Genomic DNA, 19010 nt, shown 5'->3' with positions numbered 1-19010 from the left:
CAGTGTCACTGGCCCTCATATGTGGGATCCGAACCGGGGCCCTCTGGTGTCCCAAGCCAGTTCTTAACCATCGCGCCACTCGGCCGGCCCCAATTGGGTTGTTTTTGAATGATGTCTCTGTTGCTAGCAAGGAAGGCACGTTAGGGAAAGGAGAGTCTGGAGCAGGCATCCCTACCACCAGCCATCTGCCTGCTTCTACCTGCCTCATACCTCCTTCTGGAGCTTTCCTTGACAGTCTGCCATGTCCAGTAGAGTTGCCCTGGCCTGTGGGGCCTTTCCTAGTGGGCTCAGCTGAGAACACTGTCCCATGAGTTCTAGCCCTGGTAAGATGTAAGGTGGCCTTTTGGAAACATACCCAATACATATTGGATTTTATTAGTTAAGCCACTTTTCACTTAGCCACCTTTCTGCATTTTGAAAAGGTAGCATTCCTCTTGTAAGACATCGCTAAGCTTTTTGGATATATCTAAAATGGTAACATAACTTTGACTACTCTACATTTTATTGTCAAATGGCTTAGCTCCTTAAAATCAGTCTGTAAAATATAAGGTCAAATTGAAATTGCACATTGGAATGGAGGAAGAATTAGAAACAACTTGGGGAGGACAAGGCAGAGGCATTACAAGGCTTTCAAGAAAAAGCAAAATAAAACAAGATGAAGTAAAAGAAGGCCTTTTATTTTTGGTTGCATATGGAAGGTGGGAGACATGAGCTAGGCCAGGCAAACTGTTAACACTGATTGAAACCGTGGTGCTCATGGTGAGCTGCAGGAGTTTTTATGTGGAGCGGCTGCTTCTGTGGCTCCCTGGGAACTGGGAATGAGCTGGCGCTACTGGGCAGGAACTGAGAAACTGGCCCAGCTCAACCAGATGGCTGGAATTTGGATGCGAATGGCAACAGAAAATCAGGAGTTTGATTCCAGTGTGACGGCATAGACAAAATATTTGCCACCTAAACAGCAACGTAGTCTTTCTATTTTGGCAAGCTTCTTCGGCTCCCTCACTTGCACTTAAATACGAATGATATACTTTTTGTCTTTCTAAATTAAATTTATAGGCGTATATATATTTAGCTCTGGGAGATAAGATTGTGGGTGGTTTTCACTTGAACTTCATGTATAGTATATGTTTGTTTTGCTGTTGTTTTTTACGTTGAGCATATATTACTTTAATCAGAGGGAAAAATATTTCCCTCCAGGTAGGGTGGGGTGGGGAAGCCACCATTAGGATGAAATAGGATGGCTGTATTTTCTCTCTCCCTCCCTCCCTCCCTCCCTCTCTCTCTCTCTCTCTCTCTCTCTCTCTCTCTCTCTATTTTTCTTTTTAATATTCTGTCTTGGAACAAAGTAACTGCAGGAAGATGGGCAACTTCCCTGAGTGTGCATGTCAATGTTTACACCCTAGCCAAAAATCCCCAAATTTTATTAGAACCTCACATGCCCTAGTAACAGTGAGGGAATCACATGGTGACTGTCCCTTTCAGAAGCTCACATCTAGTCAGAGAAATAAACCATGATCGCTCCTATTCTGACCATGTCATTATCAGCAAGAATGGCTTTGTCATGGCTCTCCATAGCACTAGCAGGAGGGACTTATTTCCCTTTAATCTATTTCAGTCTTCCATCTTATTGACTGCCAGACTAACCAGCAGCTGATAGGCCTGCCGGTCCCTATTGACTTATATTTTAATAAACCAGATAACAACAAGCCTTTACTTGGTCAGACTATCAGAGCTGTACATTATTAGTTCAAATGCATCTATGGGATTTTCTTTTCAAATGTCACTGGGATTAAAATAACAGGAAACCGGAGATGGAAGCCTTAGAAAGGGGTAGATTTTGGCAGCTGCCTGTGCCTACACTGCTCCAGAGGACATCCTGAATGTAATGGTTATTTAAGAAGATGGGGGAAGGGGAAAACAGAAATGCCAGGGCTAAACAAACGTTGCAGAGAGCAACCTTTTGTGTTTGCCACTTAATTCTCTCTGAACCTAGAAAAATAGAACGGCTAGGTGTAAAATAAATGAAAACATTCTAATTTGCATCTTAATGTAAATCATGAGTAAAGTAATGCCTTTATGTACACATCTTGGAGAACACTTATAATTAACAAATTATCTGATGAATAAGAACAATTATGCTAATTTTGAGGTAAAGAGTTGTATTTAATTAAGTATTCTTGTATTTTATGCAAAAATATTCTTGCAGTTTTGGAAAACTTCTTTTGCCTCATAGGCACTTGAGGAGCCCAGTTTTCCCACTATGTGGTACAGCTCATGAAGGAAAACATGGTCTTAGGACATAAGTCTTTAAAAATGCCTCCTTCTTCTGAAGCCACTTCTGGTAAATATTTCAATTCCCATGTTCACTAAGTTGTCAGCCCATTTAGTGAAAATGGGAAATATGTAACAGGTAGGTTTTTGCTAAAAGGCTTCTAAATCTCCTTTATAAGTATCATGTATTATTGAAAAGAGTTTATTGGAGAATTCATTTCAGTTAGAGAAAAAAAAAAGTCTTCTGGGGGCTAGAACATAGGATTACAAAGAATACAAGGCCAAAGCTTTCATTTTTACTAGCAATTTGGTTCAAACCTACATTTTTTTTAAAAACAAATTTTGATCTATAGACCTGACTACCTTAAGCTGTAAACTAGGCTATGAAACAACTGTTTTATTCACCTGGTTTGCATGGAGTGAAGCCAAGCATGTGGCAAACTATACTATTACCAAGGAATTTGGATGGATGATTTCCTCCTCTGTGTACTATTTTCAATCTCTTATTGGCCCACAGCAGGACGCCAGCTGCTGAGGGTGGTGAAGCAGTGACCTCCACCAGCACATGCACGTTCAGACACACGCGTTGGTGGTCATCAGCAGTTTATATGAGGTGTTTTACAGGGAAAGGTGAAGGGTAAAAAAAAGGAACTTGATTAGCAGTTTGCTCCTAGGTAGCTCAAATGTCCAGGAAGCATATTGTATTCCCACCCAAGATGCAAAGGGCCAATGAAATATGTGAGAAGTGATGGGCACCCTTGACCTACCACACAGAATCCAGAGCCGTCCATGCACTCGTTGGAATTCCCATTACAGTCACAGGGCAAACATTCTCCTGACTGGGCGACAAAGAAGCCAGCACCACATTTCTGAAACACATACAACAAAAGCATTTCCATGATTGAAAAGATCAATTTTGGTCAACATTTTTTTGAGAGGAATAAGAGGAGATGATTATTAAACTCTCTAAATATTTCTTTATCAAACATACTACAATACTTACACTACCATTCAGTGATAGGTTATACATATCCAATTTTATTTGTTACGTATTTTTTTCCCTTTTCTTTCGCTTTTGAGGAAAATAGGAATACCTTTAACACTCACTGTCCCATCATTGGAAGGAAGAATAAGAATTTTAGATAACAGTAAAAGAGAGGAAATGTTTTAATGTTTTCTTCCAAAACAAAGCAGAAAACAAAACCATGACTGTTAGGGTGAGGAATTGCATCCTGCTCCCTATAAATAAAAATTGATGGTTTCAGAAATTATTGGCTATGGCATAGCAACTTAGGTCTTTGTCTTTCATAAACTGGGGATCTTTAAACCTTTTGTCGTTTCAGATCCTAAAAATTTAAAGGGCAGGCCTTGTGTGGGTGCTATTCATATATTTCATTTATCCTCATACCCCTGTGAGGAGCACAGTATTTCCTTCACTCTAGTGATGAGGTCATTAGACCCAGAGTGGGTGTGGCAATGTTAAGCCGTCTTGCAGCGTACCAGTCGGCCAGCACAAGGATGAACTGCCCTCCCCAAAGGTCACGAGTGTTCCAACTGAGAAAATGTGAGATTGCTCCTGGTTTATGCAATTGGTTTATAGATATGTATTGTATGTTTCTTCAGAATGTCTCAATGATGTAAGGCAGAAATGGCTGTATAGGCCTGGAAGTCCACTCCCTGCCCACCAGACAGAGTTACATCCAAAGAATTCCAGACAGATAAGAATCTGGGTTGTTTCCACAAACTTACAGGGTAGGAGATTTCACATGGGCTCCCACCCCTCCAAACTAACCCGTTGTAGTTTGTATTGTCTTGGCTACCAGGAAATTTTTCATTATATCTGGCCGAAGTCCCTCTGACTGCTATGCAAAACCATTTCCTCTTGCTTTTTTCTCAGTAAAAAAAAAATAAAAAAAAATTACTAGACATCATTCACAGTATAAAAACAAGCATCAGTTTAGATCCTAAAACTAAAATCTAATATATTCCACTTGGATAAAGTTTAATAGAATATAATGACATTTGCCCATGAAGAAAAGGCAAAGGCATTCCATTTTACTAAGTGAGAGAAAGTAAGACCGAGAGAGAACCAATTCATAATTTATAATGGAGAATTTGTGGTTGATAGTAAGCCTTTTCCCCAGCTTCTACTTGGCAACAAACGAGAGGGAAAAGTTTTAAAATTGCAGCAGGAAACATTTAATTTAGTCCGTCTAATTTCATGTTTTTGAGTTTTGTTTCAAAATATAAAAAAATACATGTTTTTATTGTGATGCAGTATATATATATAATATATATATTTATTATATATATATATATTATATACACACATATATGTGTGTGTCTTTTTTCTAAATTAAACATACATATCAGAAAAAAGATCCACAAAACAATAATTAACCTTACTATGTTCTATGCATCCTAAGCTTCTTTATTTTATTCTATTATATTTAAAACTATATCCTGGTCCTGAGACATAAAATTGATTTGATGATGCATGAATGTGTTTCTTCCTGCAGTTTGACATTAGGAGGGTTTTATTTATAAGAGGAATAGATGAGAATGGTGAGGGGCTTAGTATTAGTCATCTCAGTAGCCTCCAACAGAGCTGTTTTTAAGCTCTCTAACTGATCATCTTACAAACACCTGGGGAGCTTCTGATTTAGTAATTCTGATGGTAAAGTCAAAGAATCTGTATATTTTTAAAGATAATAATAATAATTATTTTTTAAAGATTTTATTGGGGAATTGGGGGAAGGGGACAGTGTTGGGGAACCTGGGAAGGGGAACAGACAAGTTGCTGTCCTTTTGTTCTTCAGTCTAGTTGTGGAGGACGTCGCTTCACTGGCCCATGTTGGTATTATCATTGTGCTCTTCCCGGGTGAGGCAGTCGCTCGCCGGCTATGGGACAGCCGCTAAGGGCAGTTCATGGCCCGCTGCCAGCCAGCCCCACTGCAGCCTATGCTGTCGTGGTGACTCCCGGCAGCCCAGCTCCAGGTCAAGCTGTTGTTCCCCATCTTAGCTGTAGAGGGCACAGCATCACTGGGCCTTATGTGGGATCCGAACTCGGGCCCTGCTGCTTAGAGCTAGTGTCCCAAGCCAAACGTTAACTAATGCACCACTTGGCCAGCCTATAAATATTATATTTTAAAAACTTTATTTATTTTAATTAATTAATCACCCCCCAGCTTTATTGAGATATAATTGACGTATAACATTGAGTAAGTTTAAGTTGAACAACATGTCAATTTGATGCATGTATATATATTGCAAAATGATTGCCACCATAGCATTAGCTAAAATCTCTAGCATGTCACATTATCATTTTTTTTGGTGTGGTGAGAACATTTAAGATTAGCAACTTTCAAGTATATAATACAGTACTATTAACTATAATCATAGTGCTGTGCATTAGATCCCCAGAACTTGTTAATCTTATATCTAGAGTTTATACCCTTTGACCAGCCTCTCCTCATTTCCTTATCTCCCAAACTCTGTAACCACCATTCTGGTCTCTGTTTCTATGAGTTCCAGTGAGTGGAGCAGAGATTGGAGGTGTATTTGCTGGAGAAAAGCACACTGGTGGAAGCAGGGAGTCTGGTAGTGGTACCTGGAAACAGTACATGAGACGATCTACGTGTACCATCACCTACAGTAAGGATTTTCCTCTGGCCCAAGGAATCATGTTTCAGTAGAAGTGTTTTAAATTGATATCACTTCAAGTCTTTTAGGCATTCCTGCAGCTGTCTTCTTGAAGAAGACAAAGAAAATTAAGAGTTACCCTGAATAAATGCACCATTTGAATATGACAGCGGCTAATCCCTTACATCCCTGAGGCACTGGTTATCAAGAGACTCATTTAAAAAAAAAAAAAACAAAAATAAAATTGCTACAACAGAAAAAACAAACAAATAAAAAACAACCAAAATTTGCTAAATTTTGTATTTTAGAAAAGCTTTAGATTTACATAAAATTACAAAAGATCTGTATTTTTAAAAGTCCCCCAAAGATTCCAGTGTGTGACGAAGTTTGGTAGGATCACTTCAATGCATCACTCAGTGCCTCGTACATGTTCATTGCTCAGTGAATGCTTGTGATTTGAATGGTTTGGATCAGGATAGGAAATCCAAGGCATATGTGCTGTTGGAAACCAATAGCTTAATCCATCCACTGCTCTCTGTCAGTGCTGGATTTGGTCTCCAATCTTTCTCAACACAGGGTAGGCAGCCACTGCCTAGACTAGACTGTGCGTAAGATGAAATCTTTATTTTATGCCAAGTTTAGGAGGAGACTTCACTCTGAGAATGTGTCATTATTGACTAATCCACATCCCAGGCTAAGGTTTTGACCTTATGTGAAGGATGACTTGGCTCCAGTCTTTATACTGTGGGAGATGAGAAGAAAAAGGGAGGCAGGGATAAGGTTGTGTGGGACCGCCATTTGGCCCCCTGCCGAGAGGGTGAGGTGGGGGGGCGGGGTGTAGAAACCTGGCCAACTCTTTTCCTGCTGGGTTTTGTACACCTGAAAGGATTGTATTTCCTAATTCATCTATCCAGAAGGGAGGCATCATTTTAAAATTCACATGAAGGTACCACATAGGCTAATAGAAGCCCTGGGCATGGGGAGCTTCTCTATTACTAGAGCCCATTAACTTGAATACCTTGGACCTGTGGGAAGGAAGATATGTTTCTCAACCCATCTAGGTTCTTTCAGCTGGTATAATAATCAAATCTGCATGAACCAGATTAACAAGAGAAAATAACCAAATTTAATTGCATACGTATGTGTGGAAGGGAATGTCACCTGCATGAGAAGTCAGAGATACTGCATACATGAGCGGTTCAAAGACAGAAAGGAAATATAAGGTACATATAACATTCTGAGTTAAGGGTGAGGTAAGGCACCTGGAGCTTCAGAGGGACAGTCATTCGTAGGAAGATATGAAGAGCATATGTTCACTATTTAGAAGTTTGCCATGTCCTATAGATAGGTAATAAATGGTTATTTCTGGTGATAACTCTTATTTTGGGCAAGGTCCTTAATTTAAATTCTTTAAGGAAGAGGTAAAATTTTGTTGTGAGCTTGCAGTGTCTTGACTGCCTTCAACTCAAAAGAATTTACATGCTATGTGTCACATTTTGAGGAGGCCTGTTCTGAACCCCTGCCACCTTGTGCTGTAAGACTTTAGAAGATTCCTTGCAATGGTGAATTGTGAAGTGGTTCAAGAATGTTTGAGCATCCTCAAGGAAGAGCTGTTTAAGCTTGTTTCTTTTATGTAGAAATATTTCATGATTTTTTTTCCAGAAAGTTATATTAACTTTTACTGTATCACTTCTTGGAATTCTATAGACGCTGGAGAAATGAAACTTTGTTATATTATTAAAAGGTAGATATTTTTAAGAATAAAAGCAGACTTTGTTTTTAGTTTTGCTGCTGGTTAACAAGTTCTTCCTTAAGTAATTCTAAGACCTGTGCTTTTTATTTTTAAAGATTTTTGGGGGAATTGGGAGAGGGGTACAGCATTGGGGAATTGGGGAAGGGGAACAGACAAGTTGCTGTCCTTTTGTTCTTCAGTCTAGTTGTGGAGAATGTCGCTTCACTGGCCCATGTTGGTATTATTATTGCGCTCTTCACAGCTGAGGCAGTCGCTCACTGGCCATTGGATGGCTGCTCAGGGTGGCTCATGCAGCTCACGAAAGCGCACGCCCGATACCAGCCAGCCCCACTGCAGCCTACGCTGTCGCCCACGACACACGGCAGCTTAGCTCTGGGTTGAGCTTTGTTGTTCACCATCTTAGCTGTAGAGAGCATAGCGTCACTGACCCTCATGTGGGATCTGAACCGGGGTCTTGCTGCTGAGAGCTGGCATCCCAAGCCAACTCCTAACCGACATGCCACTTGGCCAGCCCTAGAGGCCTGCAGAAGCTGAATAGTTTTCCCACAAATAAAATAATGTCTGTCTGCTTTTTATTGGGGTAATCTCCAGAATTTACTAACAAAGATAGCAAATTTATTAAATAGTTTTTAAAAATATAAATTAGATAGTTTATGTATATATTTATAAATTTATATATATAAATTATGTATATATTTATAAATTAGATAGTTTATGTATATATTTATGTTTGTGAGCATAAAAGTAGTCTTGCAATCAATTTTTAGATGCCACATTGAATCCTCTTGCTCACACAAGAAGACTGGCCCATGGCAGACAACTGTGTAAACACAGGGTGGCTGATTTTAGAGTGCTCAGGGGATTTCTACCTTTTGGGATGGTCCTATGGTCTTTAAAAAGAATAATGAAGATGATAATGACAATAATGATAATGATGACAATTATAATTTAGTTACCATTACTGAGGGACTATGTACCACATATTGTGATAAGTGCTTTATCCATGTTAAGGTATTTTCTTTTCATAACAACTGTGAATTAGGTATAACTATCTTCATTTTAGAAATGGACAAACTGAGGTTCAGAGATTAGAAATGTACCCAATGTCACATAGCTTTGTAAGAGGTTCACTGATCCAAATCTTGTTCATTCTCTACTATAACGTGCTGTACCTCATAGGTAGATAGATAGACAGATACAATTTAATTAATTGAACATAAATATCTACCTTGTTTAAGTCACTGCATTGGTCATGTTGTAGAGTTCTCATTTTACCCCACAATAGCCCTATGAAGTAAGTTCCATTACCTTCATTTCACAGATGCGTCTGTGGCTTACAGGAATTTGTTGCCAAGACAAACTATTACAGATAAGAAATGGTGGCTCCAGCATTTAGATACTTTGTTTGACTCCCAAATTTGAGTTCTTAACCATCTGGTGTACCATTAATGCATAGTAACCAAACTTTTTTTGTTAGGCATTTAGGTTATTTCCAAATTTTTCTTCTTACAAACATTCTAAAACAGGTTGAAGTGGATAAAAAAACAAATGTAAAATCTCTTCTTTAAACTCCAGAAAAAAATCTTAAAAAATAGATGCATGCTTAAAAATATATAGTCATTAATATATGAAAACCATTGAATAGAAATATATACTTTTAAAACTATTTCAGCCAAATTATCATTTTAACCAATTAATTATTTTTCTATTAAATCATTTTAGACCTTTTACAGTGCTCCATTATTAAGCCACTCTATTATTACAGCTTGCCTCCTGCTCAACATTAGGAATAGATTAAGCAATAACATTTACTTCTGTTTTTGAAAAATAAGAGTGAAAATTGCCATTTGATTACTTTGTTATGATTAGTGTGCTGTCTGGCTTGTAGTAAATATCAATGTATGTGTAACTTAACTAATTTTACATTTATGGAAATTAGAATTAGGAACTTTAGTGTGATATATCCATGTGCCACTTATATTTAAAGGAACTGAGAATGACAACATATGTTGATATCATTGTAGAAGGCATTATTTCCAGTGGTCCATTATGTAATCATAATATTAATGATTTCATAAGTTATAATTGTAATGAAGTAAGATTGTTTTTTAACAAAGAGGATAATGTTCACACAGCTGATTGATCATTTTTGTTCTCATTCAAAATCCCCTTGATAACACTAGGCTTAAACCAACTTAAACAAGTACTGCCATTATACAGAACATTTTTAAATTTTCTTAAAATTCTTAAATTGTGTTCTTTTGAAGTATAGCCCAGTATGCTTCCTTTAGGTGTGGCAAACTTCTAAAAGTCAGTTGGAGTTATTAGAGTGAGTACCGAGCTAAGCAATACCAATTTAGGTAGAAAACTTTCCCAAAAATCTCACTGTGTTTTACAAATATTGTCACAGAGGAGCTTAACTAATTGGCTGCAAACTGCTACTTTTGCATACATATTCAATTTCTGAGAGCTTCAGAATTTCTTTTTAAAATCCTGATTACTAAATAATTTAAATGGTCTAACTGCATACTCTAGAAGTCTATTGTTCCCAATCACTCATTAAAACGAACTAGTCGAAAATTGACAATGGCAAAAATTGACTTGATTTAGGAGACTGAAGTTGTCCCCTGAGGGTATGAGACACATTTTGAGATCTTTGAGTAGGTACTTATATCCCAAAGAGGATCAGATCCTAATCTCCAGCTTTAACAAACAATGAATTAAAATAAAATTTCATTACAAACAGCACGCTCTACAGCCTGGTACCTATTCTAATAGGATTTGACCTATAATTAGATAGATATTTGCATTGTGTCTTCAACAGAGAAGGATCCACAAACATTTTACTGGCTCATCTTGCTTTCTGAACTAACTTCTAGAATTTTTATTCATTAACTTTTGCTTTAATTTACTGAGGCTGAATGTGGAAAACATTAAAAACAAAAACAAAAACCTCTCTGAATTCATTCACTTGTATCCAGAGTCATTGGTACGTTCCAAATCAGTATTCTTTAAATTTAATAGCCCACATTCAATTATCTTTCATTTTCCAGCTTAGGTTTTTGTGCATATGTGATGAATCCATTTCTCTTTTGTTTCCAGGCAATGATGACTTTAGCTCTAGTTTTAGTGAATTCCATTTTTTTGTTTTAGTGAATGAGTCAGCTCGTAATTTATTCACCTTAATATTGAACTTTATGCCCACTTGGGCACTAAAACTTTGTGCCTTTACTCAGAGTCTATGGGTCTTGCACAATGCTGACTTTTAACTGCTTAAAACTTGGGCAGAGTCAAGAATCAGATAGTATTCAGATAGGCCTTCCAATGGGACCAATAGTTTAATTTAATCTATTCAAAAATATCAATTTAGTCTTTGCTGGGGAGGAGTTACTTCTGAGAATACAAGAATTTATTACCTAGGTAGGCATCTCACAAGCCATTATTTCTGTGTCTATAAAAATAAAAGATAAAGTGTCTGGGATGCAAAGCAGTCCTGAATTAAGCTATTGATAACTTTTGGCTCTATATTTTTTTCACGTGGGGCTTAACAAGCCCGACTGTTTATATACAAAGCTGTACTCAGAGTGCCAAAATAATATAAATGCATTATGCAACATGCTCCAGTTAGCAAGAAGTTGGCATCTTGATTGATTTTACTTGAATATGGAGAGAATTACCCATGTATCCTCCCTTGGGTCTCTGTAAGCTCTTGTTTGCGCAATTGAAATTCCCCACATTTCAATAAGTGAAATTAATTTTTAGATTTTGACAGTGATTTCACCATAGCTTGATTAGGAAAGTGGTTTCAACATTCCTCAGAGGTTTATTCAGTTCAAAGGCATTTCTTCTTAGAATTGACATCGTGAAGCTAGAGCATCAGCTAACCGCAAACTCTGGTGCTGGTTTCTCCTAGTTGGCTCTTGGAGCTCCCTTTGTGCTTATTTCTTAGGATGCATGTCTGCCATGCCTTGGCTAGCTTGCAAAACACTCCAACTATCAACTTAATCATCAGAAGAAATAGAGACAACGAGTCAGGTCCAGAGGAATTCCGAGGAGCACAGAGCTGTCTTGAGCACAGTTAACCCAGGCCCCTCAATTTTGTAGAGCAGTGCAATATTTATCAGGCATTTACATTTGTATTTATGTGAACATTCCTCAGAAGTCTTTATGGACCTTGTGCGTATTCTCTTGGGGGTGGAAACCAGTGCTCCACTCAAAGATCTCAAATAACTGTTCCCAAACCCTGCACTCGATCAAATGCTTATTTGGTATTAGACACCAACAAACTCAGGCTGTGATAAAGTGCTTACCACACTTGCTAGTAAATAAGTCTCTTTAGTTGTATAACTAAAAGGCTCGAACAAGAGTCCTAAAACCATAAAGACTTTCCTTCTGAAGCGTTGGATTTGAGGATGATACAATCATGAAAACTGATGAAAATTTAAAAAAAATTTCTCTTTGAGAAGTTACTTAAAACACATTGCTCATTTATAGTAGTGATCACCACTTATATAGCATAACAGGATTTCAATGGCGCCCTTTTTCCTGAATAAAATCTCCTGCTAACTTCTGGCTTTCTGCTCTGGGTCCTCCTCACATCGCCTCATGTAACTGGCTTGTTCTTTTCACTCCTCGCATTCCAAGCTATGATTACACAACATAGCCTCTGCCAGATTTTTTTATATCTGAAAACTGACTCAGTTTTATTTAATTTACTGGTGCAAATGCCATGGACACATTTCCAAGAAAGGAAGAGATGCGGACCACAAGGGTTAGCTATAATAACGAGTGGAGAGAAATGACTTCAGAGCTACAAGCATGTAGGGGATTTTGATATGACTCCTTAACCACTTGGAGCAGGAATCAATGTTGTGAGATGACAGGAGATCTCATCTGGGTTTTTATGAATAATAACAGCTAATATTTATCGGCAGGCACCAGGCACTGAGCTAAGTGCTTTTTATAGATATTACAATTTGATCATTACCATTTAATGGCCCACAGTGTTGCAAAAGTCTGCCTAAATTATCTTTCCTTTTTACAAGAAGTTGGGAGGTTTAATTGTCTATACACTGACAATGGCTTCTCTTGAGTGTACCCAGGGAAGGCAATGGTGCTTTCTTGGGTGGGTTCTCTGGTTGGGATTTCCATCGATTTTTATTAGTAGATGTACCTGCTTCTGTCTTGTGCAACACACATGTACTTCAGTGCTACTCTCACTCTGGAACACTCAAGATGAAAAGCAGGACATGTCTTTCTTTCCTTATGCTCTCCCTCAGGGATTTATGCATCACTGAAGAAACGCTATTGTGAATTAGTAAGAAAGGAGAAATGCAACCCAAACCTCTACTGAACCCACTTATTCTCAGGAGATAATCTTGTTTCCTCTTTCAATGAGAAAATAGAGGCCATTGGGTGGAAAATCTTACACTATTTCTGTTTTGCTTCTCAAAATTCACCTTTCTCTTGATTCATCCTGATGTCCTCTGTCCATCTCAGAGAAAACAGTGCTCCTCATCTTAGGAAAGACTATCTGTGCTCTGGGACCCAACACGTGTGGCCTGCAGACCCTGTTCCGTCGCCAAGCATACCACCCCTCTTTTTGCACCCACAGGGGTGAGAAGAGGCAGAGTACAATTAGGTGCTGGTTCCTGTGCTGGATGAGCCTTGACTTCATCCTCTGGGCTCAGATCTAAGAACACCTTCCCTCAGCTCTGCCTGCCCTTCCTTTTCCTCCTCTCTTGCCCAGCTGATCTTCTTGAGTGAGAACTCGATCACACTGGCTCTGCTTCCTTTGTGCCAATCTATGCCTCTCTCCATTGTCTGGCTTCTGCCTCCATTGTGCCGCTGAAACTGCCCTGACAAACTGCTGGGTGATATCTTTGTGGCTTGGCTTTTCCAATATTACTTGTTCTCATTTCAGTACTTAACATTGTTGAAATGCCCTCTATGAAGTTCTCTCTTCCCTGGGTTTCCAGGACAAAACTTACTTAGAGTTTTTTCTCCTGCCTAGTTTTCCTAGTATTTTGGGGTAGGCAGAGGAAGGGAGGGTCATTCCTCTTCCCTAGTTGTCCCTACATTGTTGGTGTTCTCCGAGATAACCTCCTTATCCCTTTTTTCTAGCTACACATTTTGCGTACACACTTTGTGATGTCAATCTCTCCCACAGTTTCATCCTCGATGCGTACTCCCACATCTCTCTACGTATCCCTGATCTCTTTGTTTTATGCCACACTTTTATTTCCAGTGCCTGGTAGTTAGACAAGTCCGTCTCTCGTTCTATTGGCACAAGGAATTGGATGTTTCCCACACTGACCTTATTATAGTCTCTCTCCAATCTATTTTTCTCCTTGTATTATATCTCAGTGTGATAAAGATGATAGAACATAAAAGGGAAAGTAACAGGTTAATGCATTTAAGTTATATTAATGTATCGGGTTGTCGGAAAAGCCATGACGTATTTTGTCTATGTTTTTTAAAGGTCATTTATTTATATAAAGAACAAAGATCAATCAATGATATGTTGCCCGTTTTGTTTAATAACTTTTTGCCATCTTTCAGTGAGCTTCATAATTCCTCGTTCATAGAGGGACCTGTCTTTATTTGCGAAAAACTGAACAAGGTGCTGATTTACAGCCTCATCTAAATTGAACGTTATACCATGCAAGGAGTTTTGAAGAGAGTGAAACAAGTGGAAATCTGACAGTGCAAGGTCAGGAGAGTATGGTGGGTGTGGTAACACATCCCATCCAAGCTCCAATAATTTTTGACAGATGATCAGACTTGTGTGTGGTCTTGTGTTGCTGCGATGGAACACAACTCCTTTACAATTAACAAGCTCTGGATGTTTCTGGATGATGGATTTGATCAAACTGTCCAATTGCTGACAATACACATTCAAATTGATTGTTTGGTTCCTTGGTAGGAGCTTGAAAAACACGACATCTTTAAAATCCCACCACGCTGAGAGCATAACCTTCCTTTGATGAATGTCTGCTTTTGATGTCGTTTGAGGCAAATCATCATGTCGGGACCAAGGCTGTTTGCGCACCACATTGTTGCAAACAAGTCACTTCTCATCACCAGTTATCAGTTGCTTCAAAAAAGGATCATTTTCCTCATGTTTAATGAGCATATTGCAGATGTTTATATGCACCGTCAAATGAAATTGTTTGAGTTCATGCGGAACCCAAATATAGAGCTTGCTTACATATGCCAGCTTCTTCAGGTGGTTGTGAATACTTGAATGACGGATGTTCAATGTTCCTGCAATCTCTCATGTCACGTAATGTGGGTTTGACTCTATCAATGCCTTTATTTTTGTCATCATCAACCTCAGTGGGCCTCCCTGACCAAGGAGCATCGTTGAGATAAAAATCACCAGCACGGAATTTCGTGAACCATCGTTGGCACTGACGTTCTTGTAGAGCATTGTCACCATAAACTTTATGCAACTTTTCACAAGCTTGACGTGTGTTCTTCCCTTTATGGAAATAATATGGCAAAAATGTACAGTTTGGTCTTCCATCTTCAACTTGTTGTAAAATCTCCAAAACTCAACCAAATCACTCATTTTCTTTTTTAGAATGAAGCTAGAACTGTCAGCTGTCAAATGACATAGCAATAACGTAGATGTGAATGACTCTAGTACTTCCAAAAATGAACTAGTGCCATCTGTTGCAAACATGACTCATGACTTTTCTGACAACCCAATATTTTACATTAATGTAGTTTTGGTAAATGCTTCCAAAAGAGTGAATCCTGCAAGGATCAGAGAATGGATTGTACATAGAATGACAAAATTTAAGTGCTCAAGTTCCATCTTCCTTTTCATAATCACGGAGCTATCATTGTTTATTTCAAATCTATGGTTTAAATGTAGGTATATGAAGTACCACAGAGGGTAGAACTTTAAGTCTGAAATGACCTTACATAGTTCTAAACTGTTATAAATTTACTTTGTAAGCTAATACCTCTATCTGTGTTGGGGTGGACTGCAGAACTGGAAGTTTGCTGAATTAATTTCTGTGTAGAATACAATGTTTATTAAAGGTTAAATAATTGGAATGTGCTAATTTGAAGCTTACATACTTGTTTTATTATTAAAACTCAATAGTAACCACAGCAACTGCTTAGAACTTAGACAATAAAAGATTTTTCAGGGAGGAGAATTTTGTCACTGACATTGTTTAGAATTGCTGGCACATGGTGATAATAAAAAGCAGACTGCGGGTTAGTAAGTTATTATTGTTTTTCAATTCTCTCCACACATTGTGTTCCTCATTACCTCCACCTGGGTTAGCCTGTTCCCATTTTCTGTCACCCTGTATACACTGGTACCTCGTGGAGTTTACACTCCACCTCTGAAATAGTTATCAAAACACTTCTTCCTCCTTGCTCCCAATACCACAGTTTGGTTCAGGATCATGGTATTTTGCTTCTGGATATTTACAATTACCTTCACTCTACTCTCTTGGTCACCAGACTTTCTCCCCTGCAGTCCAATCTTCATTACCAAAATTAAAAAACAAAACAAAACAAAAAGCCCTTATCATACTACTTTTCTGCTTCATACCTTCTATTGCCTCTTCTTTCATTGCTTACATGAATAAATAAACTTTCTTTGCATGACATACAAGGAAGGCTCCCCTTTTATAACCTAACCCTAACCTATCTCTTTAGAGTCAACCTCTACTCTCTCTCCTCTAATTAAACCACTTATTCTCTCCCCACCCCCTCACCCAATTATGCCATTCCCTTGGCCGTCTTGACTTTGCACACACTGTCACAGAGGCTTGGGCTGTCTTTCCTCTAATCCTTTCCTTAGTCTTAGACTCAATTGTGCATCCTCTGTGCTCACATGGCCCTTGGCACATACCTCATAGAGCACATGGAATATGCTGTTATAATTTTAAATTTACACTCATGCCTCTCTGAAATCACTGTGAACAAATTGAGAACAGGCATAGTGCCTTATTCACTTTGTATCCTTATCAACTATCAGAGTGATTAGCAAATAGCAAGTAGATACTAAAAATGTATTAGCTGAAAAAATGGATTTGAATCTGTAAAGGGTGAGCCAAGTGAGGGCAAATCATGTAAACACTTTGCAGAGCAATTTGGCAAATCTCACAAGTGAAGCTCTTCAGTCATGAGTGAATCTTATTTATATAATAATGAGGAAAAATCCAGCTGCAGAATAGAAACAATATATTTATATTGTATAAAAACATGCAAAATAATACTATGTAATGCATTGTGTAGCAATACACACATATAAAGAGAAGTATAAAGAAATGATTGGGAATGTAAGAAATCAGATTGTTTAAGGGTAAAGGAGGGAATTGAGATTGAAGAAGGGTTATATGGGTTTCAATTGTATTGGCAATATTTTATTTCTTAAGCTACATGGAAGGGATAAAATGCTTATGAAAGAAAAAAAGAAAGAAATAAAGGAAGAAAAGAGGAAAGGAAAACAAAAGATCCCACTTAGGTTGCCTGGATATTGGATTTCCATGTCTTGACCTGGTGAGGTCTCTAAAACACCATCTCTAGGAAGTGACTAATGTGGTCTTGACAATAGATTCAGATGCTTTGTAAAATTTTCCTAACATCCTTGTTATTCACTTTATATACCATTATCATTATCCACAATTAAAATAAGCATGAGAACATTCCTTACTTAATTTGTTCTTCCTTTGTTTTTCATCTTACAGCTAGCAGCGACCTCATCCTGTGTGGAAGCCTTTCACATGTCTGTGTCTGTCTCAGTTAAAGCATGTATCAGGCTACCTTGTGAAACCAGAGGACTGTTAGGGTGCTTGTTTATTCTAGTTGGGACTTAACAATTTAAGGCAGAGGTAAAAGATTCTCAAAATAGTGCATAATACTCCCATTTTCCAATGCCTGAGAAACTAAAATGTTAAAATCCAAGTAAGAGGGTTTGCAGGCTAGTTTTATGTTCTAAGAAGGAAGTTGGGGATCCAAAGCCAGAAAGCCCTGTCTCCTCAGGGACCAAGACAGCTAATAATGGGAGCCCCAACCATCTCTGGTTAGATTGACAGAACACGGCAGAGCAACCCACAAGTTTAGGATAAAGGTTGCCCTCTCTAGCCAGTCTGCAGATGAAACCAGGAAATAAGAAAAGATTGCTCAATGATTCAAAAACCATTTCAAAACCAAGCTAAATTGTCGAATTTAAGATTTTGTTCTTATAGTTTGCTAAATATATTTTTTTTTGTATAATTTCCACTAGTCCCTTACATGAAAGTAAAATATTTTGTGAATTGAAACAGCTGGTTGCAACAGGCGCTTTTGGAAAAGCCTCCCCCACCAGAAAGGAAGTGGAAAAAGCCATGCATTTGGAAAGAGGGTTTGTCATTGACATAGTGAATCAGTCAGTTAGGGGCCCAGCAGAAAACAGAATTCACATCAGAGGGCTCAAATGAAGAGAATGATAATAGAGAATGGATGGACGGTTTGCAGAAGCTTGGGCAGGTTAAGGCAGCAAGGGTTGGAGAAGCAATGGGAACAAGAGCCTATCACCCCTGGAGCCCAAGGAACTAAGAAAGCTTGTTACACTAACCCAGGGAGAGGCCAGGACTACGGAGGCATGGCCACTATAGAAACTAAAGTCTTGGGTTGGGTACAGCTTTTTCCGAAGAGGCAGTGCTGAGGCAGAGAGTGAACAGGATAGAACTGCCCCACCTCTTCCTTCTCCTTTCTGGATTAGCAAGGGAGCCTGAGTGCTGCAGTCTGCAGAGGTTGTCTTCTGGAAGCACAGCAAGGCAGGCAGGCAGGCAGGCAGAGCTAGAATCTAGGGGGAATGGGCAGGAGTAGTAGGTGCAGAGTAACCAGCACACTCTCATTCCCAGGGGTGTGGCAGGAGGGTGTACTCAAATTCAACAGTAGGAAATAATTGACCTGACAGCTCTTTATCTGAGGACTTATTCAAATGGTCCATTTGATGTGTGAAATGACACCTGATTGACTTTCTCAGACAGTTCTAGACTAAAGCCTCTTTCAAATAATTAAGTTGCCTTTACTAAATCTTTGAAAGCTCATTAAAAAAGGTAAATTTACCAATCAGGATGGTTTTAAACCCTGAGGCAGAAGCAAAATCAGCTTTTGTTAGAAAATTATTAACAGTGATACCAGACATTACTGTGGCTAAGTGGACTGAGTTAGAACTAGGCCAAAAATGTAGGATTATTTGCATCTTGCTTCTTTTTAATCCCACCTACCCTGTGTCTTCACTTCTCACTGTCTTGGTTGGTGGGGAGCAGTGCATCTTCTTGGTGCGTTTTGTCTCCTTAGAAAGCCCTGCTCTTCAGCGAGGCATACG

The 19010-nt window shown here is 38.6% G+C and overlaps 1 protein-coding gene across 4 annotated transcripts in view; it reads right to left on the bottom strand.

Annotated features, from left to right (window-relative positions):
- Positions 1-19010, bottom strand: part of LAMA4 (laminin subunit alpha 4) — a 138141-nt gene that overhangs the window by 96610 nt on the left and 22521 nt on the right. For all 4 annotated transcript variants that reach the window (XM_019646366.1, XM_019646365.1, XM_019646364.1 and 1 more), the window contains exon 3: positions 3039-3140. In XM_019646366.1, the coding sequence (XP_019501911.1) occupies positions 3039-3140 (102 nt within the window). The remainder of the gene's footprint in view (positions 1-3038; positions 3141-19010) is intronic.

The sequence above is a fragment of the Hipposideros armiger genome, unplaced genomic scaffold (genome assembly GCF_001890085.2).
Source record: "Hipposideros armiger isolate ML-2016 unplaced genomic scaffold, ASM189008v1 scaffold_101, whole genome shotgun sequence".
In the NCBI taxonomy this organism is placed as follows: domain Eukaryota; kingdom Metazoa; phylum Chordata; class Mammalia; order Chiroptera; family Hipposideridae; genus Hipposideros; species Hipposideros armiger.
The sequence above is the reverse complement of the archived record's forward strand: the minus strand, read 5'-3'. Positions and strand labels throughout refer to the sequence as shown.